Consider the following 26,362-nt stretch of genomic DNA (forward strand, 5'->3'; position numbering starts at 1 on the left):
AGGAGGGCACCAGGTCGCTGAAGGGGGACGGTCGGGGCGGCCCGGCTCCTCCTGGTCTCCTTACTGTGTGCTGAGTGTAGGGCCCTACCTGCCCCCCTCTTCTGCGGCTCGTGGACCCAGGACACAGCAGCAGCGGTCACTTCCGACCTCAGGATGCAAGACAGTGGGTATGGATGACACTGGGGGTAAGAGAAAAAAATCTGTTCAGAAATCCACTCGGGGGACGCCCGGGGGGCTCAACTGTTGGGCATCTGCCTTTAGCCCAGGGGGTGACACCGGAGTCCCAGAATCAAGTCCCACATCGGGCCTCCTGCTAAGGGGACAGCCTGCTTCTCCCCTTCTCTCCCCACTGGCTCCCTCTCACTATCTCAAATAAATAAATAAAATATTTTTTAAAAAATCAATAAAATGGGACACCTGGGTGGCTCAGCAGTGGGCGTCTGCCTTCGGCCCAGGGCGTCTGCTACTCCCTCTGCCTGTGTCTCTGGCTCTGCCTCTGTGTGTCTCTCGTGAATAAATAAAGTCTTAAAAAAAAAGAGAGAATAATCAATAAATGCTGAGATGAAGGAGTGAATTCTCATTAAAACAGAATATGTGCATAATTTCGCACTATCGGCCCACAAGATATTTATCAGTTACAAAGGGAAAAATAGTGACTTGATGGTTGAGAAATAGAGCAAACATCACCTTAATTAAGAGATCAAAGTTGGTGTCCCTGGGTGGCTCAGTCGATTAACCATGGGACTCTTGATTTCACCTCAGGCCATGGCCTCAGGATTGTGGGGTCGAGCCCCTGGTTGCCTAGCATGGAGCCTGCTTCAGATTCTCTCTCTCCCTCTGCCCCACCCCACCCACCCCCTGTCTCCACTCCCTCTCTCTCTCTAAAATATAAATAGATAGATAGATAGATAGATATAGATAGTACAATTTTGTCGGCCACCAGTGATATATATAAAAGCACCCTAATGCTAAAAGTCCCAAATCTGAAAGCATCGTTTAAGCAAATCTGTAAGTTTCCTTGAATGTGTTTGTGTGCTCTCTAAAAAGAGAGAGAGAGAGAGAGAGAGAGAGAGATCAAAGTTGACATCACTAATAGCAGCACAAACTGGCATCTGCCAAAAATGCATATTTCTGAGTCTTGTAGTAAGGAAGCAGTAAATAAACCCAAATTGTGGGACATTTTATAAAATAATTGGTTTATCCTCTTCAAAAATGTCAATATCATGAGAGACCATGACTGTGGAGTAGTTCTCGATTAAAAGAGACACACACCTGCCTGACTATAAGGAGGGATACGGACATTTTATTTTGTTATAAATGACATTATTGGGACCATGGGTAAAACTGGAATCAGCATGCAAATTAGAATCTAATTTTGTTTACTTTTGTGTGGTCAGGCAAGAGCGTATTTTATGGGATACCTGCTGAAGTATGAACAGATAAGGCAACACCTGCAACTTACTCTCAAGTGGTTCAGGGGAGAAAGAAAGTACCAGTTACTATCGCTGTGTAACCAATTACCCCCGCACCTAAAGACCCCAAACAACAATTTTCCCCGACGGAGTACCTTATGTTCACACAAAAACCTGTATGTGCAGGTTTAGGGCAGCCTCATTCGTCATTTCCAAAAATTGGAAATGACCAAGATGTTCCTCGACAAGGGAAGGAAAAAGTAAGCTGTCGCACGTTCATACAGCAGAATAACCCCTAAAACAACAAGAAATGAGCACCCGATTCATGCAGTGTGGATAAATCCTAGAAGCATTTATCCAAAGTAAAAGAAGCCAGACTCAAGAGCTCTCCACTGCATGACTCATTTATAGGATGTTGCCCAAGAGGCAAGACTGTAAGGATGGAAAACACCGGAGGTGGCCAAGGCCTGAAGTGACAGAGCGTAGCTGTTCACAGGGACAGGTTTTGGGGTATTGAACGGTCCTGTCCCGCATAGTACAGGGTGGCAGAGAAATGATGTGCTACATTTGTCAAAATCCATAGGATATTTACTGGAGGCAGTTTTTTTTTTTTTTAAAGACATTTACTTATTTATTCATGAGAGAGAGAGAGAGAGAGGCAGAGACCCAGGCAGAGGGAGAAGCAGGTTCCCTGCAGGGAGCCCGATGCAGGACTCGATCCCGGGACCCCGGGGTCACGGCCTGGGCCCAAGGCAGATGCTCAACCACTGAGCCCCCCAGACGCCCCGCTGGAGGCAGGTTTTTTAAAAAAGAAATCAACCAAGAAGTTGGGGGGACGCAGATGGGCTCCCAGGTGCAGACGGACACACGAGGGCCTCTGTGTCTAAGCAGTAGGGTGAGCACCAGGCAAGCTCGGGGTGGGGTGAGGAGGACGCGGACTCCCGCCGAGCCCAAGGCCGAGTCCCGAGAGCGGGGCAGGGAGCGCGAGCTGGTTTCTCGCTGTGGTCAGCAGTTTGAGTCACGGATCCTGGAACCACTTTATGGGGTCACCAGAGGTGAGGGAGCCAGTGAGGTGCGGCCCGCATCAGCCGCGGGGTTTGGTCTCTCAGGGCAGCAGGTGCGAGGTGAGCGAGGCAGGGGTGCAAGCGCAGGCGGGGGCTGGATCGGATTACAGTTGGAGGGACCCCTATACACCTGTGTTGGTTTAGGGGCCCCTGGGGGGCTGAGGGGAGCGTGTGCCTTGGGCCCAGGCCGTGACCCCGGGGCCCCGGGATCGAGTCCCGTGTTGGGCCCCCTGCAGGAGCCTGCATCTTCCTCTGCCTCGGTCTCTGGTTCTCTCTCTCTGTGTGTTTCTCAGGAATAAATAAATATAATCTTTAAAAAAAAATGTTGATTTTTACATACTGGCACGGAAATAAATGCAGGTAGGCGCGTATGCATGGGCTAGTGCGTATCTGTGGGTTCCTCGCCCTGCCCAGGGAGAGGACGCAGGGCACTCAGCACGCCCCGCACCCGGACCTGGGGGCTGAAGTCCCAATCGCCAATAAAAGCGGGGGGGGGGGGGGGGGGCTCCTCGGGGAACCAGCTGAGCCTGGCGGGAGCAGGAAAACACAAGATGAGCCCGGAGCATCACTTAGGGCCAGACGGGAGCAAGGGCTAAGGACAGAAACAAGAAAGGATGGGGGACACCTGTCAAAGCGTACAGACATCGAGCTGGCAGAGTTCCCGGACGTCAAAGCTGGAACAATCTGAGCAACAAGCCACGGCGGCATTGGGCTGGGCCCCGGAGAATGGACGAGCGTCTGGGGGTCCGTGCGGGTAGCAGCACACGGCCGAGCGAGGGGGGAGCACGCCTTGCGTGGGGGGCCCTTCCGGAGCACAGGGGGCTCCGCAGCCCCTGGGCCGTGAGGTGGGTTTCCTGGCTTGCGGACTCTGCACCCAGGCCCCGTCGGGGGGCTCCGTGTGGCCCGACGTGGGAACGCTGCCGCGCACAAGCTCGCGCTCAGGAAGGGCAGGCAGCCTTCCAGATTCTCTCCCTGGAGGAGGACTGGGGGTGAACCGCAGGGGCGGAAAGCTGCTCCTGCGCCACCGGCCTAGCGCGGCCAGGCGCGGCCCCACCTGCTGGCGACCTCGGCCTCAAGCCTCCTCCGATGCACTTCAGGCCTAAAGGGACCTCAAGAGCATCGAAGTGTGTGTCCAGAACCTTCAAGAGAATGCACAAGGATTGACCAAAGCAGGAGGAGGCCTAACAAAAAGAAATTCTCCTAAAATCCTAAAGTTTAAGAAAAAAAAAAAAAAGAACCACATTAACTCCTTCCGCCCCTCGTGTCCACAGCGGGCCTTGGAAGGGGGGCAGGGTTTGCGCGGGGTCCAGCTGTGGCAAGGGGGTCGCGGTAGGAGACCGCCAGCTCGTGGGCCCCATGTCCGGGCCGGGGGATGCTGACCCGACCTCGTGGAAGATGCGAGGGCGCCGGGGCCGGGCCGTCAGTCCTCACAGCTCTTCGGTCCCTAAGGCCACGGCTCCAAGTGCCCCTGAAGCGCTGCTGGACACGTGGCTGCCTCCTCAGTGCCCGTCCGTTTCTGCTCTAAGAGGAGGACGCGCGGTGGGAGGCCTGGGACGTGTCCCTGAGCCGCATCCCCGGGCCCCCTGGAGAGCAGCCCCTGACCCGGCCTCCCGGCGACCGCCTTGGCTCTCTGGGACCCGTGCTCCTGTGCTCCTGTGCTCCTGTAACAAATGTTGGCTGTTTCTGAGTTGTATGTATGGAGATGGTTTTTCTGCAGGTGTCCTACTGCGACTGGCTTCCTGTGTTCAGGACTTTTTTTTTTAAGGTTTTATTATTTATTAAATATTTTATTTATTTATTCATGAGAGACAGAGACAGAGGCAGAGACACAGGCAGACGGAGAAGCACACTCCACGCAGGGAACCCGATGCGGAACTCGATCCCGGGACCCTGGGGTCACGGCCTGAGCCAAAAGCAGATGCTCAAGCAGTGAGCTACCCAGGTGCCCTCTTTTTTATGTTTTTATGTTTTTATTTTTTTAAAAAAGATTTTATTTATTTATTCATGACAGACACAGCTAGAGAGAGAGAGGCAGAGACACAGGCAGAGGGAGAAGCAGGCTCCATGCAGGGAGCCCGACATGGGACTCCATCCCGGGACCCCGGGGTCACGCCCTGGGCCAAAGGCAGATGCTCCATCGCTGAGCCCCCCGGGGATCTCCTTTTCTGACATTCCCAGGTTGCCCTTCCCACTGGCGGCGTCCGGAGCCGGGCTCCCATCCCCAGGGAGGGCATGGGGCAGCCGTGGCCCCACACTCACCCACGTGAGCACACCTGCACGGAGAGCACCAGGTGCCGCATCCAGCCCCGTCTGCAGCTGGTTCATCCCGTGGACGCCTACCGCCCTCTGCCTGCTTCCCCGCTGGCACTGCCTGATGGGTCATTAGAATTTAAGAAAACCCTTTTTTTCTGTGAAAGGAGCTGCAAAGTCTCTTCCAAGTTTTTACTTAGTCATGTAGAGACTTTAAGGCTTTTTAAACTAATCTTTCGAGACTTTTAGGGAGTCCGACCTACAAACACCTTCCCACACTAAGACTATATATAGTCGTTAGTCTCGGTTTTCTTATTAGTGTTTTTAATGTAGAGCTATCTAGAATTTTCTTACTCAATATGAGGCAGGATATATATATATATTTTTTTTGCAAATGTCTACCCAGTTTTGCTCAACAGTTGTCAAATAATCCATCTTTTTTTTTTTTTTCACTTAAGTGTCATATACTAGTTTCATGTGTATTTAGAGGTTTCCAGATTTGGTTCTTTTGAGCTATTTTTTAAAGGTCTTATTTGAGAGAGTGAGAGAGCGCACGAGCTGCGGCAGAGGGAGAAGCAGGCTCCCCCTGAGCCCCGAGCCTGACGCAGGACTCGATCCTGGGACCCTAGGATCCTGACCCGAAGGTGAAGGCAGATGCTTAACCCCTGAGCCACTTGGCAGCGAGGCCGGAGCCGCCGTCCTTGAAGTTCCACCTCTGCAGGTGTCATTAAAAAAAATAAGTGAGGGATCCCTGGGTGGCGCAGCGGTTTGGCGCCTGCCTTTGGCCCAGGGCGCGATCCTGGAGACCCGGGATCGAATCCCACATCGGGCTTCCGGTGCATGGAGCCTGCTTCTCCCTCTGCCTGTGTCTCTGCCTCTCTCTCTATCTCTCTGTGACTATCACAAATAAATAAAAATTAAAAAACATTAAAAAAAAAAAAAGAAGTGAGCATCTTGGGACGGGCCCAGCCTCCTGGCACGGCCTGGCCTTGCTGGCACCTCCTGCTCCCTCACAGCAGCCCTGGGACGCTCCTGCCTTGAGACAAACACCCGCTGCTCATCTTTTGGGCCAGTTTATTTGAACTTTAGACACACGAGCTGCTCATCGTCGGGGAAGCCCTGTTACCTCTATGCTCTTGGAAAGCTCCCACGTTCCTTGAACGACGTCAGGTTCCAAGAAGCGCAGCTGCTCGGGGACCAGGGCGGCGGGGGGCGCTCCCCGCTCCACCACGGAGGACCTCAGCGTGGGGGTCTGGGGTCATCGCTGCCAGCTCTGCGCCTGCGGCCAGGTCGCCTCCCGGACCCCAGGGGCCTGCCCTCCACTGCCGCCCCCAGCCTCGTGTCCACAGGCCTGAGTTCCCCAAACCCAACCCGGTGGAGGAGCTCCCCCGGCCCCCCGTCCGCGGGCCGGCCAGACCCCTCCCCTAAGGCACCTCCAGGACCCCCCGCGGTCCCCGGACGCAGGCGGCCTGTGCCCGGCCTGGTGACGTCGCGGGTGACAGTCGCCCTCCACGTGCCCCACCGCCGCGAGGCCCGCCTGCAGCTTCCCTTGGCTTGCGCTCGGCGGGAGCGCCACGGGCTCCTCCTCCAGGCTCGGGCTCCACAGCCACCGTCTGCACTGTCCTCCCTGCCGCCACGGCCGCCCCCCACGGGCACCTGCACGGAAGGAGCCTGCGGCGCCCTCGGCAGCCGGGGCGCGGGACACACGGCAGGGCGGGCTGGACACCCACCGAGGGAGCGGGCGTCACCCCGCGGCCCCCGCGTCACACCTCGGCCCCGCGTCACCCCGTGGCCCCCGCGTCACACCTCGGCCCCGTGTCACCCCGCGTCACACCTCGGCCCCGCGTCACCCCGCGGCCCCCGCGTCACACCTCAATCCCCGCGTCACCCCGCGTCACACCTCGGCCCCGCGTCACCCCGCGGCACACCTCAGTCCCCGCGTCACCCCGCGTCACACCTCGGCCCCGCGTCACCCCGCGGCACACCTCAGTCCCCGCGTCACCCCGCGGCCCCCGCGTCACACCTCGGCCCCGCGTCACCCCGCGGCCCCCGCGTCACACCTCGGCCCCGCGTCACCCCGCGGCCCCCGCGTCACACATCGGCCCCGCGTCACCCCGCGGCCCCCGCGTCACACATCGGCCCCGCGTCACCCCGCGTCACACATCGGCCCCGCGTCACCCCGCGGCCCCCGCGTCACACCTCGGCCCCGCGTCACCCCGCGTCACACATCGGCCCCGCGTCACCCCGCGTCACACATCGGCCCCGCGTCACCCCGCGGCCCCCGCGTCACACATCGGCCCCGCGTCACCCCGCGGCCCCCAGCGCACGGAGGGCGCTGCCCTCGGCTCCCGGCCCCGCAGGTGCCCCGGAAGCCCCGGGACCCTACGTCCCGCAGCAGGTGGCTGCCCGTCCGCGCCTGGTGTGCGTCCTCCTGGCGCCCAGGCCGGCGGCTCCCAGGACGAGGACGTGTGTCTCCCAGGAGGCAACGCGAACCTGGGGGGGTGCGGGGGGCGCCTCGAAGGAAACCGGGCCCGGGCCGGCGGCGGCTCCCCAGCAGCGCCCGCGGCCCACGACCTGCGCTTAGAGTGAAAACATCAAGTCTGTATTTCAGTTTCCCTAAAATGTTAGAGACTTACCAAAAAAAGGTTATTTTTTATTATTATTATTTTTTAATTAAGCTTCGGGTACAACTTCTTTTGCGATTGATTGCCGCAAAAATGGGGATCCTGAGAAATAATTCGGCGGCTTCGGGGCATCTTCGCCCACAACCCACGGCCCAGATTCCGGAATCTTTCGTGAAGATGTGGTTTGTATTTTAGAGTAAGATACCACCCAGATTTCAAAGCTGTTTTTCTTTTTTCTTCTTCTCTGCAACACGACGGAGTTTCTAATATTCCATGAGCAGGTAACAAAAGGAAAGAAGTCGGAGGAGCCTCATTTCCCTTAACGTTTTTTTTTTTTTTTTTTTGGTTGAACTCATCTAATTTCAGGTTCCTCCCTTGTTCTGAGATGTCCTAAAATCTCAAATAAAAAAGACCACTCAACAGCTGTGCACACATTTCCCCTGAAATGTATTAATATGTTTAATTTGAATTAGTCACATGCAACTGTAATAACTGGACTACAACCCGAAGACGGTCGTATTAACTTCCAAATTCACAGGCCTGAATTTTTTGAAGGATAAATAGGGAGCCTTAATAGGACACACATTCATACACATTCATGCCATCTATCCGTACGCGGTTTTATTTATTCAGGACTTCGTCTTTCAATTCCTTTTACAGAGCAGTATTTTTTCCCTCCTCGCCCACCAAGAACTGAACCTACAATTGGCTGTTTAGGAAACACACCACCGACAGCAGTTAAAGTAAAACATGGGGCAAAAATTTTTTTTTTTACTAAATTATACAAATAAAAAAATACTCAATTTAAAAATGGTTGTCAAACAAGAGTGTTCAATGTGTAAGCTAAGGAAAAGAAACCCCTCAAACAAAAACCCCAAACCCCAAAAACAACACAAGACTTATCAAGACCCAAAGTGGGGGGGAGGAAAAGAAAGCTCATTTCCTTTCATTAAAAATCAGAGTGAAACATCTATAGTTAAACAACTTTATTAACATAGTCAAGCAGTGATTAACATTCACATCTATTATGTCACATCATACAAATGTAAATACAAAATTACTACAGTACAATATATATTCTCTGCATGATCCAAAATATTTGGTGGCCCCAAAAAACTCTCTTTAAAATTCAGCAGCTTATCAAAAATTAAAACCATATTCTATTTAAAATGAAGATCTGTTAGCACAGAGTTAGACTTCAAGAAATATCAATTTAGTACAGTTTGAGAAGTTGCAGGAGGATATATTTGAAGGACACATTCTAACATAGTGTGGCAGGTACAGGAAACATCAGATTTAAAGCTTTTAAGCATAACTCATACAACCTAAGTTGTCAGCAGAAAGATCCAGTTATTTATAACTAAAGCTAAAACTACTAAATTATTGCACCCAATGTTAACATGAATATTAATTGTAAAACTGCTTTAATAATATGAAGTGAAGTCATTAACCACGTTTAAACATCTCTTCTCACAGATGATAATCTATTAAGTAAAATTAATTATACAGTATTGTCTAATTATTATCTCCATAAAAATCATCCAATCTTAATTTGGTTATATATCCACATAGGAAAACATCAATAAGGTAATACGGGGAAAGTAGAGCGAAACCCCTTCAGGAGGCTGGTATTATTAGGAGGGGACAAACACTGCCTTATAGGCTAACCATGTTATAGTAGGCTTTGAGGAAGATAATTAGATTTGCAAAGTAGCTAATTCTGCGTAATACCAAGCCATAGTAAAAGGGGACTCTAAGGTAGATGAACAAAAATTGTAATGAGAGGGAAAATACTATTTTCCTAATTAGCGATACAATGCTTGGCAAATAGATTTGGTATGGTTTTAAAATGTACAAGAGGTGAAAAAAAAATCACCATTTTAACTTCCCTCAAAATCATGCATACAGTTTTTTTTTTTTTTTAAACACAATACATTCTGGGATACAAATCACAATAAACAGTTGCTATAATTTAAATGTATATCTTAAAATTAACATGTATAATAATTAGGCATAAAGATAAAGAATCCTCTACATATAAGTAATACCAATGGGGGAAAGGTCTACATTAGACTGAAAAAATTAGTCACAAGTCACCTGGAAAGTGTACAAGTGAGTGAAACTTTTATGCAAAATTTCAGAGGCATTAGAAATATCTCCGTATTTAATACAGTATGAAATGTACTAAGTAGGTATACAATGCTCTTGCACGGCTTAATTACTAGATGATATTGTTACACAGCGCTTTACTGATCTGATTTTTCATCTAGATTATCCCTTAATCTGAAGACCACAGTTTTAAGATTCCAATGCCTACACTTCAGTAACAGTACTAGTAGCAACAGTTAGTGTTTTCCCCCTTGTAATATTTGCAAAAGACAAAAACTCAATAAGCAAAGCTGTGTGTGTTTTATTTAAAGTACTACGAAAGAAGGATTTAAGTTGCAGTTATGCATGGCACACTCTTCTCTTGGGAAGAGCGTCTTTTGCACCGTTATGTTAATACATTCAATATGAATAATATAGATTAATTATATGAAGCAAAAAACCCACTTTTTTTTTTTCTTATGGCAAAGGCCTTAAGTTAAATTTAGACTAAAGGGCTTAAGAGATAATTAGTTTAATTCTGGCATTTCAGCTATGCAGGGTGATTTAATACAGGACAAAAAAAAAAATCCATTTCCCTATCTTAAAGGTTTGGAGAAAAGGAGGACCAAATTGAGCTCACTTTCAAGGTAAACCTGCATGCAAAAGGCTTGCCAGGAGGGGTCTATATCATCACCCTAGTCTGCTAGATAAGAACTGGAAAATCTGACTAAATGCAAAGATTCTTCATGAAATACACTAAGAAACAAAGGATGACCACCCCTTATAAGCATATGTCACCAAAGCAAAAAGGATACAAGAGTATTCACCTGAGATAAAACTTGTATCTGAATATTCCATAACTGAGTAGACACAGCATTTCAATAGAGGAAAGTCAGTTGAAATTATTTTAAAATATACATCTGATCCTATTTTACAATATATGCAATTTAAGCAATTCAGATCAATGAAAAAGTCTTAACAAAAAAAATCACAGTGTTTATCAATATGTTAATTACAAAATGTATGCTACTTATTTCATTTTTAAGATGTAATGGCTTGGTTAAGTGTCTTAAAATCTATTCTTCTGGAACCTAACTTGCGTCACAAAATCAAGTAGCAATAATGTAAAGCATCAGAACTGGCTCTTAAAGATTATTTACATGTTGATTATTTGGGAAATAACCAACTAAAAAATATAAAAAAGTGATTTTTTTTTACACAGTATGAAGTTATTAAAGAGATTAGACAATACAAAAAGCAAAATTCTTTCCTGAATAAATGAATTCTGTGGCACTAAGTTCACGTGCTAATGGACTGACTACAACACTGAACTGCCAAACATGCACTTAAATTATATTAAATACACTTTCTGTTTCCAACTTAGGTTGATCAGCAGCTTTTGTTCTGTTAGAATCCTTCAAAGAGAGAAGCTCGAACAGGAAAAAGAAGGCATATATAAAACAGTAAACACTGACCTCCTGAGGTTCCTACAACATAAAAATATTCAAGTAGAAAATCTACATCACTTAGCAGCGGCTATTTCTGTAGTTGAGCACACTAACAGCACTTTAGTGTGTAAGGAGCAGATGAAGTAAGCCGTGCTTTAAGCATGCCAAGAGGCAGAAAACACTGGAATGTAACAAAGACAAACACAAGTTCATAGACATTCAGTCAACATTCAAAACTAGTAAAACTACACCACAAGAATTAAGTTGCTTTATATATATATCCCATGATGTATTTAGTTTTATCAGAATAATAAACGCTAAATCAGAGCTTACCTCAAAAGATAACTCAAATGGCTTCTGCAAATTCCTATGCTATACTATGCATCTGAAATATAAATTAGGAAGAAACAATAACCTGGGGGTAGGGGGAGGGGAGAAACACAAAACATCCAACCCCAATCAGGTTGCCAGTCGTATTTACTTATTAGTTTTACCGTCTATTTTTAAATTAAATTCCTTTTAATTTAAAAACAGGTTAAGGGACAAAAATGGGCACATTCTTGTGTTACATATCTGCTTAATTGGAAACCAATTCTTAACCGAATAGGCGACAAATTGCTTTTCAGTCAATATAAAATGGTCAATCACAGGTCCAGATACCTTTATTGAAGGTTGTTTTTATATGTTTGTCTTAGTCAAGTGTTTAGAGAAGACTTTTGCCATTTCTTTCAACTTAAATTTTACTTATTCCAGAATACTAAGATATCTCTCATGTTAAATTCTAAAAAATATTTGAAAAACTACAGCATATCACTAGGATTTAAGGATAAAACAGCTACTCTCATCAGGTTTTCAAGACTATGAAGCAAATTTTGAGCTCCCAGTGAAGCAAGGTACTAGAAAGCAAAATGCTACATACCCTTTGGATCCAACTTATAATTAAAAAAAAAATTGGACATTATAAAATAGGATTTAATTTCAGGCTCTACAGACTGAAATTTGCAAAGCCAAAGTAGAGGAAAAAAAGTGAAAGAACATGTTTAAAAAAATACACACATATACACACACACACACAATAACAAAAACCTTTTCTGCATGCTACCATGCATCTGAAATTTTTTTGAAACGGTATTTTAAAATTCACACGCATACAGCTCAAACTTCGGTGCAATGGCTGTATCATTCAACACCTTTAGAAGAACAGAACCATGCAAAGAGGAGCAACTGCTTATAAAAATGGTTATTCAGGATTTATTCTGCAATGCAAAGGTGACAAACTAAAATATAAAAAGGTTGTTATGGCTTAACATTTTTGTTGCAGATTAAATATGCAGCATTGAAAAATGGAAAGGTGTGGCTTCATCTCTGACCAGCAGAGTTAAAAAGAAAAATCTCTCCATTTTCCTTCATCATCATGGGATACACTGTTCAGGCAATCCAAATTAATAAAGACTTGCACTTTCATATGGACACAAGATCAAGTGTACCAGTTAGGTTTTCACATTCACAGTATATAAGAAAATACACATGGAAGGAAAAGTAAAGGGTTAACTTAACAAGGATTTATTCACAGGAATACATGTAAGTAGAGAAAAATAACAGAAAAGCTAAACAAATGAAATGAAGAGGATCCAAACCAACTTTCACTCTGTAGCTTTTTACTTGCACCCTGTGTGCATATATATCTAGGGCACAGAGGGCCACCAACATGCGCCAATACAGTGTAGGAACCCTGCATTACATCCATTAACTTAAACATATCTTTAAGATCATGCTTTGAACAAAAAAAAGAAAGCTTAGAAGGCAATATGTTGAGTGGGAATAAACATTGAAATAGAGCAATCATGTCTTCAACTTCTACAATTGTCTTTATGTGCCAACTAACATTTATGCAGCCTCTTACAGATCTTTTACCATGTATTTTAAGGTTTAGAAGTTTCGATAAAATCACTAGTATATAACCATGCAGAAAGCACATCACACTGACAGCACAGAGGCAAGGATTTTGCACAGGTATATCAGCTTTCCACATTGTGCGGGTTACACACAATACAATATCAATCTTACGCCTAACAAGATCCTAAAAAGATATTTCAAGGCCTAGCTGTAAACTACAGTACTTTATATCTATATTCTTAATAAAAATAAAAAATCCACAAATCTTAAAAAGGAATTTTAAATGCAGGGCTATATTGAATTGGTAAACCGCAACACAAACTGGCGCAACAGAGGTAAATGAATACCAATCTCACTCTATGTGATGCAAGCATGCTACTTTCCCACTAATTTAAAGTACTTTCAATCACTATGAGCCAGAATGCATGCCTGAACCTTAAACTGCACTTTAAAAAAGAACATCTTGGCCTAGAAATTAAATCTAATGAAGTACAACCATCAAATTATATCCACTACATTAATGTTTTAATGCAAAATCAAGATGTCAATCTTTAGTCTGATACGCCCAACCCCATTTATTCCTCCCTCCCTGCCCACCCCACAAAGGTAAAAGGAGTGACTCATTTGGCATTTCACAGGGTGCTTCATTGTTTCAATTTGTTTTGTTTTATTTCCAACTTTTTGGGGGTACCTTAAATTGTAACTTCCAAGAACCTGCTTCTGCTATGGGTAGGCAAGCTGATTTTAATTCTATTAGCTTCATTTGTGTAGTTCTTCATCAGCATGCAAAAACAAGGCCCCAACATGTGGGAAAATTTATAAAAATTTTTAAATAATAATAATAAAAAAGCTTCTTTACTGTTTGTAACCCCCATTCTTAGGTTTCCTTTATTGTGCGCTATAGAATTTTTCCTCTTTCTCATCCCTATGCATCATTTATGTGGTTCTTGTTTTGGTACAATTCCCCATAATATTGCAGGATGTACTGTTTTGTGAGTAGACTGAATAGGTTTTTTTTTTGTTGTTGTTTTTTGTTTTTTTGTTTTGTTTTGTTTTTTGCTTCTTCACATCCAGTGCGGAGTTGTAATTGGAGACAGATTTCCACCCACAAAGGCTCCAGATGTTAAAACGTTTCCCAACATCGACTTAATACAGTGACGGCAACACCTCCCTCCCGCCCCTCCCAGTAGGGTTGGGATTGTACTGTATTCCCTACTGGTTTACCCTTCCCCCCTGTAAAGGGTAACATTTTCCCTGGGTGCAGAGGCTCCCTCATAGTCTCCAAGACTGAAGGACCTGTAAGAAAACAAAACAAAACAATTTTATATTTTAACATTTGTTTCTCTTAAAGCCAGTGAAACACAAGACTAATTAAGAATGCTATCTCTAACTAAAGAAAATGAGAAACGGGACAAACTGCCTAAGATCATGCGGGCAGTCACTGATAACCCATTTGGTACCTTCCCCTATGGTTTTCTCCCCCACCCCTTTTAAAAATATTTTATTTATTTATTCATGAGAAACACAGAGAAAGAGAGAGAGGCAGAGACACAGGCAGAGGGAGAAGCAGGCTCCATGCAGGGAGCCCGACATGGGACTCCATCCCGGGTCTCCAGGATCATGCCCTGGGTCGAAGGTGGCACCAAACCGCTGAGCCAACCGGGCTGCCCACCGCTATGGTTTTCAATGGCCATGGCATCAGATATGATAAGTGACACCACGCTAGGGACATGCAGAGAGAGGTGTGGAGCTCTACATCATATAGATGCAATTCCGGTGGATGCCTTGTAGGATGCTATCCATCTCGTTTTTTCTCCTCCTTTGCATGAGGAGCCTCCAATAGAATTGGTTATTCCTCACTTATTTAACAAGTTGCCGTACTTTTATCAAAATCAAAGAATGTTTTCTTTTTTAAAATAATCCTTTACTTGGTGAGAATGAAAACATTACCTTTAGGGGGGTTCACAATATGCCCAATATTAAGCAAACAAAAAATCTAATTAATCAAAAAATAAAGGAGCATTACTGTGTGTTGGCTGTCTGGTGAGTTCTAGCTTAGGAGGTACTAAAGGTATTCACACTGCACTAAGGTCACTACATTCAGCAAAAAGTAAATTTTAACACCTGCCTTCTTGATATTTATTAATAATTCTTCGGATCCTATCCTAGTCAGCCATTTCCTATGCTCTCAGACACGATTTTCCTGTTGAGAACTTTTTCAACACTAGCAGTTTTAATGGTAAGAAACACATTAAGAAATAAGATTACTAGGATATTGTAATCAGTGCCCGATAGTGGTCCTTTCATAACAAAAACCTACTAACCACTCATGCCAAACACTGGACATTTATGAAGACTGATATGAATTCACAGAGGACGATTAGCCCATCTGTGGAAAAGTGCAAGCAGCAAACTTTTCTCTGCCTCTGAAAAAAAGAGTATAAAAAAGGAAGAGAAGATACTGATCCACTTTTATCTCTAATTAGCAAACTGGTAATTATTTTATACTTTGTCTTAGAACATGATCATCTTGGTACAGATCACGGAAGATAATAAATCTGAAAGTGCTAATTGAAGATTCCACTCACTGTTCTTTCAGGCCTTGATGTTGAGTCATTCTCATCTATTCCACTTTCATGATTTAACACAAAGACAATGAAGCACTATTCCCAAAAGCCAAAGCCACAAAGACTCAAAACTACAGGGAAAAAACACATTCAGGGCTCTGAGATAGTCCAGAGGCTGCAAGTCCATTCCCACGGCCTTGTACGTTACACAGCCTGGATGGGGAACTCTTTCCAGGGTTAAAAACTAGCTCTAAGGAAACAAGCGAGGGAGCCAACAAAAATTCCAACTGAGAAGATAATTAAGTTTGGGGGACATCTTCTGGATGCACACCGAGTACACACTCTGGCCCTCCAGTCAAGTATGTCTCAGCTCATGTTCAGGACCTAAAGAAGTGTATCCCTGTTCACTGTACTGATCCGTATTCATAACTAAAGTTTATTGAGCTTACTTTACTAAGCTCAATTTAGTAAAATAAATTTAGCAATATGCTAGATTCTGGCATCACATATAGTTCACTATTTACAAAATAGCTCAAAGAAGGAAGTGAAGCTAAGAGATAAGGACTGTTAGTTCAACTTCAGTACAGAAGAACCGAAGGAACAAGAGTCCATACGGACTTACCCCTCTACCACCCCAAATCCAAAAAGACTCATCCACTGTCCAGACAATTTTAAAATACTGTGCTGGCCGCATGGTAGGTGCTCAGTAACATAAAAACTGAAAAAAAAAATGAGTATTAAATATTCCTATCTACTGAGCCCCAAACTGAAGCAATACTGGTGGGCTCTTTCCTAAAGCTCACAACACAGAAGTCCTTGCTATATCAGGGACTATAAATTCATGCTTCAAAATAATTTTTATCCCGCAGGTGAATTTGGGTGAAATCTTACAGGAGGAAAAAAAAAAAAAGGATTAGTTTGTTTAGTTTCTAAAAAAAAAAAATTCTCTAGCCTAAGTAATTTCAAATTTCAAGTCTAATATAGCATGAGATAGTTTTATTTAATATCTGTGGAAAACATATAGCTTTTATGCTGCTCAGTGATTTTAGATTGTAGACCTAAGTCTCTTCACCCTGAAAAACTCCACAAACTTCTTGCAACTTACCCCTAATTATGGGACTGCAGCTTAAGTGTATGACATTAAACACCATAAAAAGCTGCAAGACGCTCTTTTAAGGGAAGCGGAAACTGGTCAGAAAAACGCCTCCAATTTTCATCCCCAACTTGATTTTTAAATCCATGAAGGATCTGCAAAAAGTAAAAAGAAAAAATCGTTAATTTATCAGTAACAAGAGAAAAACAACAATTTGCATTGCTTCTTAAGTAAAACACTACTTATTGACTTTCTTTTTCTAAAGTTTTATCCCTTTTGAAACAATGATTCTCAAACTTTGTTGGATTCTATAACATTCTGTCCGTGTCTTGCCTAAAAGCACCTCATAATATATTCTAAGCTTTGCTTTGAAAAGTTTAGAATTCAGCAAGGGTCCCACTAACAGGTGTATGCTAAGCAAACTCTGACCTAATAGTAACGAACAATGAACAAAACGGTACAGAATTCATCCAAGGCATAAAACTTCCATGCCACATTAAGTTTTTTCAAATTAGAAATATACAAAGCTTTAGGTGCATGTCCGCAACCACAGCTGACGAACTTCAGTATCAGAGCATTCAAGTGATTCACTTGATTTCTTATTTTGTGATAGCTGAGTACTGGTTGGAGTTAATCCAAAGGGACGTGACTAAAACAAAGAACTAAACAGATTTAATCCCTGTGGAAACCACTTCAGATTTACTTTGTTCAACAGTTTACATTATACTCCAAATCGGAGTCAGCTGTCATTGAAAATATGTGCTATTTTGTCTAAGGTGTGATAATGGGACCACATGAATCCGTGGTATTGCCCAAGAAAAGATTTTTGAAGTGTGTGTGCTGCCGATACTGAGTCACTGCTGTACCTTAAGATCAAGCCAACTTCTATGCCAAAAACAAAGGTTATATAGTCTACCAATATTGATTTGGAGAGTCTAAGTTTCATATGAGCTTTAAAAATAATTTACACTTTCCAACTAGGATTGTAATAGTCCCAATATGTTCATCATAAAGACTTTTTAGTTACCTTACCTTACAGAACATGTCTCTCAGATCATCTTTTGGGTTAATCCACGATGCAACAGCATCACAAAAAAATATAAAATCCTGTAACAAGCAGGAAACACACCTTAGGTTGTTATTTGTCAAATACAGCAAAACGAATGAATTCATGACCGAATCCTGCCTCAAAAAAACTTTAAAAAAAAAAAATCAACTATGCTTAAGGAATTTTAAAATAACGGTTGTCTTCATTGTTCCACCATCAAGGAACCTCTACTCATTCAGTTTATATTGGAATTCAATGCCCTTTTTATTTCTTTTTACATCACAAAATCCCAATCTCGTAAGCATGTAGCACACCAGCAGCGGACTGAAACTATCAAATGAGCAACCAACTTAAAAACCCTTCATATATTGAACACATAAATTCAATAATCTCACAGTTCTGACTGGCCTAGAAATAATTTAAATCTACCTAAGTATATTCCAAATAAGCTTGATCTGAACTATGGGGATGAACAGATCTAAATTTCAAATGGAAACTTAAAAGGAAAAAAACTTAGAAGAAAAATTAATTATGTAGTTATAAATAATGCCTAATTCAACCCAACCCAGTGCAAACAAACGGGAACAAAAAATCCAATGTTCAATTACTAGCATAAATTGGGTTATTCTCACTACAAGAACAAGGAGACAACAGGTATATGCTTTAAATGTTTCGTTTAAGTATTTTTCAATCTTGACTATCATACTGAAACAGATCAATAGAGCACTGAAGACATCGCTTATGTTCTGTTGTCAACTACTTAAGATTTTACAAATGTCAAAGCGCTTAATTTTGAAATTTAGTGACTGAAGAATGTGCATAAAATATTGAAGCAAATAAAATTCCATGTGCCTAAAGTTCATGGTTCATTTGAATTATGATTGTCTTTCAAACATCAAAGTCTGATGTTAAAAATTTAACATGTGTACACATACATCTATAATTTGTGATTAAAAACGTAACTAATAAAAAATAAAACTGAAGATATTTTCTTTTAACCACATTCAAATAAAAATATATAAAAAGCAGGGATTTCTAACCAACTCTTTAAGTTGGTAGTGATTTAATGTCCACACATATTATGTGTTCCTCTCACAGTCAATGTTAATTCAAAAACAAGCAAAATAATAAAATCCTGATGGGAAAAGGATTCTTCTTAATATAGTATACGTTCTATCAGACAACTCTAAAAAAACACACTTAAGATGACAAAAAGTTAAGTATTGAAAAAAACCAGAAAGCTTAATGCCAGGAACGGGATTTTTGCAACTAGGGACTATTTCCAAAGATAGTTCGGGTTCAATACTAAGTTATTGTTTTACAAATGTGAAACAGTCAAAAGATTTTTTTCCACTTCTGATTTATAAGTTTTCAATGCCTAACACCACATTAATTTGAATCTTACAAGCCAGTAATTAATAATGTTTCTAAACCTGAATTAACAACACAGTCACATTAACAGAAGAGGGGAGGTATCAAAGGTATTAATTAAAAGATGTTTGTCTTGGAAATTAAAGGCTATTTTGCTGGAAACACCTCCCATACTTTCTTTTCCTTGCAATTCATCTGCTGAGCAACCTGGGATACTTTAACCTAGAGTTCCACGGCCTGCATTTTATTTTGTTGATCTCGTACACATGGCGCCAATCAACATGTTCCTCTGTTTTGTGTGTCTTGCAAATTTCGTATCTGATACTTTTGCCAAATAATTTTTTTAAACGCTAAAAATGTCTAGATATTATATAAACTAAGAAACGAATAAATCATAAGCTCTCCAAGTTAAAACAGTTTCAATGGCTAATTCAGTATTCTATTTTGTGCACTAGTGAATTTCTTTTTCTTTCTTTTTTTTTCACTAATGTTTTTTTTTTTTTTTTTTAATGATAGTCACAGAGAGAGAGAGGCAGAGACACAGGCAGAGGGAGAAGCAGGCTCCATGCACCGGGAGCCTGATGTGGGATTCAATCCCGGGTCTCCAGGATCGCGCCCTGGGCCAAAGGCAGGCGCAAAACCACTGCGCCACCCAGGGATTCCCCCCTCACTAATGAATTTTTAAGTAACAGAAAGTAACCTACTTGGGTCACTCTCTTTAGTGTAGATATCTGCAAATTCAATAAACTAATATTCAATGGAAGGAGGCGTGTGCAAAAAAAGGTAATGGGGATGAAATATGCTCTGGTATGTATGTATGTATGTATTTATTTATTTATTTACTTATTATTTATTTATGATAGTCAGAGAGAGAGAGAGGCAGAGACACAGGCAGAGGGAGAAGCAGGCTCCATGCACCGGGAGCCCGATGTGGGATTTGATCCCGGGTTTCCAGGACCGCGCCCTGGGCCAAAGGCAGGCGCCAAACCGCTGCGCCACCCAGGGATCCCAATGCTCTGGTTTAATTTGAGACAAGAATAATAACTTTAGTATCCCAGTGCTATTTATTTCATGACAAAAAAAGTTTCAGGAAATCATAAGCATTATCTCAAACTATTAGAAAATATACAACTTTTTAAGAACTTAATGTTTTTAGTATCTTTGAAAAAATATGTAATATATGTGACATTTTCCTAATTAAAGTGTTTAAAAGTTCACGTTTTAAAATTTCATTATTCATAACATTAAAAGTTAGAAAATCTTTGTGACATCTTACTTGGATTACTCCACTGGGATTCACACTGATCATGGTACAAATCCCACGAAATGCTGAATCCTTTTCCTCATTGTCCCTTATGTTTCTGAGAGAGGTGCACCTATTAAATTATAGAACTGAGTTTAGCATTTAAGTAAAAAGCAGGTTCAATCACAATACTAATGGACAGTATTTAATGGAATAAGCACCACAGTATAGATAATGTTTAGAGTCAAGGAATTTTCATCAAGTTCACATTTCTCATTCTTCCTGCATGTCTGGCCCATCTAATCTCAATGTAGTGGAAGGCTTGAAATTCACATTTTCTTATTAATAGATTGCATCTATAAAATGGACAGCTGATTTTAATCTATCTAAACCGTTAATCAGGCTGAGCCAAGAGTAAATTATGAATTTTTAAAACTGTATTATGACTTGTATTCCATTAAACACTACTAAAAATGACTTGAATTGAAAGATTATCAATTGAAAGAAGCAGAACATAGGATATACTGCCACAATATAAACTACTGTTATACAACTTATGGTGTAGATGTTTAACTTTACATTAACAAGCAAATAAGGTTTTTATACATAACGTAATTTAAACATGTATTTCTTAATGCAATCCAAGTTTTCAAATTAATTCTAAAAAAGAAACAATGCAAAAACCTAAATTTATAGAATTTGCATGCATCTTTATTTTACTGGTGGATATTTAAATGCTTTTCATGTATAATCAAGCTTTTTAACACAGCAAGCATGTGACAATCTTATCCCATGCATCAATTAGTCGTTAGCCACAACATAAAATAAATATACATGACGATGCTACTGAAAAACCTCACAAACCTGATAGGACAAGATTAGTCACATGGTTGGCAATGATTAAGGATTGTGATTTTTGTAACCAACTGAAAATATATCTAAAAGTGAGATAGAAAGAGAAAGAAAGAGTGAAGAAAAATGAATTAAAAAAAAAAGATTGAATAATACACACCAGGGTCTTATAAACTGCTGTAGCATGGGGGCCACCTCTTGAGGACAAACGTAACCAAGACGACCAATTGTTATTGCTAAGGTAACGCAATCACGGTTATACACCACCAAACGCCAACCAAGACATGAGCAAATGAGGGGGAAGGAGAAAAAATAAAGAAAAAACAACAAATAACTCAGAAACAGAAACCAACAGAATTTGTGTATGATAATAAACATAAGATTTCACCAGTGCTGTTTATTACCACCCCCTAAAATAAGGGGCAGCAACATATATGGCATACTCTTGGAAAAAGGAAAACAAAAGGAATTAAAAAAACTTTAAAGATTGAGAGAACACCAAAAACCATGATGAATTGCTTTTCTCGCTCAATCTAATATGAAGATACTCTGTTATTAAAAAGATGAGCGATTAAATGCATGGATTTAGAGATTTTCCATTCAGAACCAGTTGAATTTTCAGAATTTAATAATGAAATCTATGTTTTTCCCCCAAGAAATATTAGTGAATGTAAATGATTACATTTCTGAATTGTTTACTCAAACACAGTTCTCAGAAATTAAAACAGTTAAAATTTCTTTACTTCTCTATGTCTTTTTAAATAAGTGATTTTCAATCTTTTAAAATCATCCAGGAATTTAATCCCAATTTAGGTTGTTTTGTTTGTTTGTTAACATTTCTAAAACAAACCAGTGGACTGTTGCCTGATAGAAAAATCAACCATCAAATTTTAGGTGTTGCAGTATACACTGAATAAATCAATTGGTCAATCATTTGGTGCTGTGTCAAATTCCGTTCCAATAAACCTCTGATGGTGATGACCAATGGTAACAACTCAAATAGCCCACTAATTTCAAACCGTATTTGACATGAAGGAAATTTACAGTCCACTGTAATGACGTGATATGTGGACGGAACAAATAATCTGTCTTTGCTATAAAAGGCATAGCACAAAATAGATAATAAGACATTATACTGATCACATGCTAGTACTTTACTTAAAAAGAATTTCGAAGTGGGAATTACTCAAAACATATTCACCATCAAAATTCAGGAAGTTTTTAAAACTTACGAAGAGCTAAAAGAAGTTGCAACTCAGAACTGCATTCTGCAATTCAAAGGTACATACATATAAATACATTTATACACAACGGGAAAAAAAATACAAACAGAAAACAAACCATAAGGTGCTTTAATGGTGTTCTCTCAAAAACTTACAGGTTAACCTTTCATAAAAAAAGGGTGGGGGGGGAGGGGTAAAGAAAAATGTTTTAAGGATTACTTGAAGCAAACTACACAGATAATACTAAAATCCAGCAGATTCATATGAAGCAAGAGAAAGAAAACCTATGTTCAAAAGACACAAACTATGCAACATTCTCATTAAACAGGCAAGTATGAACAATCCAATGAAACATGCGATAAAGCAGATGATGGTCCATTGAGAAAGTTCAGTGTAGGATATACTAATTGGAAAAAGAGCAAATAACCGCATACACTAAGGAATTGGCTTTATGAAATATTAAGAAAATGTAGAGCTGCTAAAATCTACAGACATTAATTAGCCTCTGACAATGATCTTATTTTAGTAATTAACACCCACCCCGCCTTTTGGATAAGGAAAAATGGAAACATTTTCTGCAGCCACTTGTGATAAGATTAATCCAGTGAATCCCAAGTGTTTTTTTCAATCATATCAATTTAATCTGTCAACCTGATGGGCGTTATCAACTACTTTTGATTTAGAGTAAAATCATACTTAGAATATAAACTTATAAATAAAGCCAATTTGTTAAAGGAACTGTATAACAAATTCACAAGCTGATATCCCACAAGAAACTTTAATATACATTACATTCAACATTTATTTGCAGTTATGCATTCACATTTAAAAATAAATAGGAAGTTTCTTTAGGTTCAACAGTAATTTTATAATGGCAAGTGTTCCAAATCTGAATGTCATGTATAGGTACTGCATTCTAAAGAGATAAAAACCTGACAAGATTTCATAACCATCCTAATACACAGATTTTTGTACTTTTCAGCAAGACAATCTAATTCACTTTATGATATAAACAGTACCCATACAGCCAAACAGCTATAAAACTGTTTCTTAATTCAAAGATTTCCTTCCATACCAATAAACATATCAACTTTAATCACATTAAAAAACTTTCTATATTCAAAAAATATAAAATTAAAATGTCTTTGAAAACAAATTTTCTTATTTAAGAAATCTTATTTTAAACTTTATCCAGTATTTCAGTAAATCCCTGACTATATTTACTGGAATTCTCTTAGTTACATAAAGAAAAGGATGTGCTTGATTTGAAAACAAAATTCACATCTTTTATCATTATTAACAAAATTCAGGGAGGGTGGGAAGAAATCACCCTAAAATGTGTTCTATAGTATGGAAGGTACTCTTTAATATCAACATGCTCTCTATAAATGCAAAAGAGAAACAAGCCTCCTGAATAAAAATCCCACAAAATACTGCCTAAGTTCTCAATTTGAAGGAAAATATACAGTGAAATATGAAATACACATGCATTGTTAACCAATTATAGCCCCTACACTAATGTCTATTTTTGGTCTCATTTTTATAGATTAAAAAAATTACTTCCCAGCTGCCAGTTACTCTCTGAATTAACATAAAATTAAAATTCATATTGTTCAATAGTTATTTTAGCTGGGGTCCATTCTAGGGAGTATTAAAACACATAGAATAGAGGAACAGTGTTTTTTGAAAGTCTCTGACAATTGGTAATGCAATACAGTTAAAACAGTACATATCATTACTGAGAATCTCAAACAGCCGTTAATAATAAGCTGTGCTTCTATAGCTAGCTTTGCTTTGGTTTCTCTACGCATCTTAACCTTAAAAGGCAAATAGTTTTCTCTTCACCATAACAGTTCAGTCATGTGGTACCTGTATTCTCTAACAACGTCTTTGGTGTGTTGGGTCTGTTAATGATTTCTACAAGCTGGTGCAACACCATAGGAATATAAGGCTGCATCTCTATACCTAAATCACCCCCAAAAGAGAAAACAAAGAAAGAAAAATTTCAATGTTAAAATATATCAACATAAAATACTTTAGTTGCCTTTATTAACTGTGATATAAGTTTATAAACATATGTAAATAACTCATTTAAATTAAAAAGAAAAAGCAATTACAAAAATACTAAGGAGTCTAAAAAACTACAGTGCATTTAAAGGGGAAAAAGATCTTACCCATTTGAATGGAGATTTCTCCAATTGCCCATGTGGCATTATTGCAGACTGAAATGAACTCTGGATTTAGGTTGGTTCCCAATATAGGCATGAAATCAGCTAGAAAAAAAATTTTTTAACAACTATGTAGTAAACTTTTCAACAGCAGTGTATTGTGCTTTAAAGGAAATCTACTAGGTAGAAACTGAAATCTAGGCAAGAAATAGCAATTTTTAAAAGGTTTTCATAATATTTAAGAAAGTGAAAGAGGCCAATATCTGGCCACTGAAACTTTTTATGAAGTAGACCAGGAAACATCATCAGCTTTGGTCTATTTTAGGTATCATTAAAACGAGTTGGTCAGAGTAATCATAATCACTCTTGTTTATCAGATGGAGAAAATTCAAATTAAAAATGAGGAAAACATGATACAACTTTCTTCAAAGCTAGTTTTTAATACACACAAATTTCTTTAAAAAAAATCAATGATTTTGGCTTTTAAAGTGACTTTTACCTTAGTGCTCAGATGGTGGTCTCTAAATATCATTTTCCACTTAAAAGGAATGAGGGCTTTCAGAGAAATGTCTCATTGCAGGCTCAAAGCAGTAAATGTACAAAACAAGCCTGGACTATTTTTGTCATACCAGGAAGGACCAAGGAGCCAATTGGCTTAAGCTCCCACTGCCAGTGGTAGGACAATTTGAGCATCGTGAATTCATACTGACACTCAAAAAGAACCAAACACAAACAAAAACTAAACTCTGAAACACAATATAGATACCTGTGGAAGATGCTGGGTATCATTTCATTATTTTGAAAACTGGTAAACAAAGAGAAAGAATCAAGTAATTATCCTGCCTCTCCTATATGGTTTGTACCTCACGGTAATAATACTGGTATGAGAAATGTCTTTATGTATGTATTCTCACTGTTAAATCAAGAATTAGAGTATTATCGTTTTTAAAAAAGTTAGGTTAGACTTAAGCCAGGGTTTCTATAACCTCAGCAATACTAATAATTTGGTCCAGATCGTTCTGCCATGGGGGGAGGGGGGCATATAGAGAGGGGAGGGTACTTTATCACTCATTGTCTGATGTTTAGCAACATTCTTTGCCTCCACCTACTAAATATGAGTAACACATCCCCAGGGTTAAGTAAAATGTCTCCAGACACTACCAAGTGTTTGGGGTTGAAGGTATCAAAATTGCCCCTGGTTGAGAAACTCTGATCTAGAAAATAACCATGGTTGATAACACACACACCACACACCACACACACACACACACACACACACACACAGAGAGGTAACTAGACAGTGTACCTCCTGAAAAAGATACACATGGTTTATGAAGTCTTTAAAAAAAAAAAATCCCTTCATACAAGTTTAAATTCATAAAAACTAAATCATGTGGTAAATATTTGTAAAATAGCTATTCATAAGAATTCACTAGTTTCATTCATAGTAGTACGTTTAAACATGAGGGTTTAATATAGTATAATTAAGGTTATTATGCAAAGTTCAGAAATATACTTGTTAACTGAGAATTGGGTGAAGTTGGTCAAAGGGTACAAACTTCCAATTATAAGTTTTGGAGATGCACTGTACGACATGATGATTGTAGTTAATGACATTTTATGTTTGAAAGTTGCTAAGAGAGATCTTAAAAGTTCTCTTAATAAGGAAAAAAATTCTTTTAAGTACATGAATTGATGAATGTTAACTTACTGTCACTTTGCAATAGATACCTATATAAAATTGTTATGTCATACACCCAAAACTTACACAATGTTGTATGTCAATCATATCTCAATAAAACTGGGGGCAGGGAGGGAAAGCTAAAACACCCAGAGTATACCTCTATCAAATGAAAAAACCATTTCAAGTCCGTGTTTTAAACCATGGTCCACTAAACTGTGTATTGTAAGAAACTATCATCCAAAACATTGGGATATAGAAGTGAAAGAAAACAAAAACCCATTTAAATCCACGATTCTGATAGCAATTCACAGTTTACGTTATTCAAGGAATC

The 26,362-nt window shown here is 40.6% G+C and overlaps 1 protein-coding gene across 1 annotated transcript in view; it reads right to left on the reverse strand.

The window, feature by feature from the left end:
- Nucleotides 1-8,321: 8,321 nt before the first annotated feature.
- Nucleotides 8,322-26,362, reverse strand: part of TNPO1 (transportin 1) — a 61,227-nt gene continuing 43,186 nt past the window's right edge. Inside the window, exons 19-25 of the mRNA XM_055331633.1 lie at nucleotides 24,354-24,452; nucleotides 24,049-24,144; nucleotides 21,117-21,192; nucleotides 20,138-20,237; nucleotides 17,475-17,549; nucleotides 16,455-16,597; nucleotides 8,322-14,078 (exon numbers count right to left, since the gene is read on the reverse strand). Of these exons, the coding sequence (XP_055187608.1) occupies nucleotides 16,490-16,597; nucleotides 17,475-17,549; nucleotides 20,138-20,237; nucleotides 21,117-21,192; nucleotides 24,049-24,144; nucleotides 24,354-24,452 (554 nt within the window). The 3' untranslated portion in view covers nucleotides 8,322-14,078; nucleotides 16,455-16,489. The remainder of the gene's footprint in view (nucleotides 14,079-16,454; nucleotides 16,598-17,474; nucleotides 17,550-20,137; nucleotides 20,238-21,116; nucleotides 21,193-24,048; nucleotides 24,145-24,353; nucleotides 24,453-26,362) is intronic.

Source organism: Nyctereutes procyonoides, unplaced genomic scaffold (assembly GCF_905146905.1).
Source record: "Nyctereutes procyonoides isolate TBG_1078 unplaced genomic scaffold, NYPRO_anot_genome, whole genome shotgun sequence".
Classification (NCBI taxonomy): domain Eukaryota; kingdom Metazoa; phylum Chordata; class Mammalia; order Carnivora; family Canidae; genus Nyctereutes; species Nyctereutes procyonoides.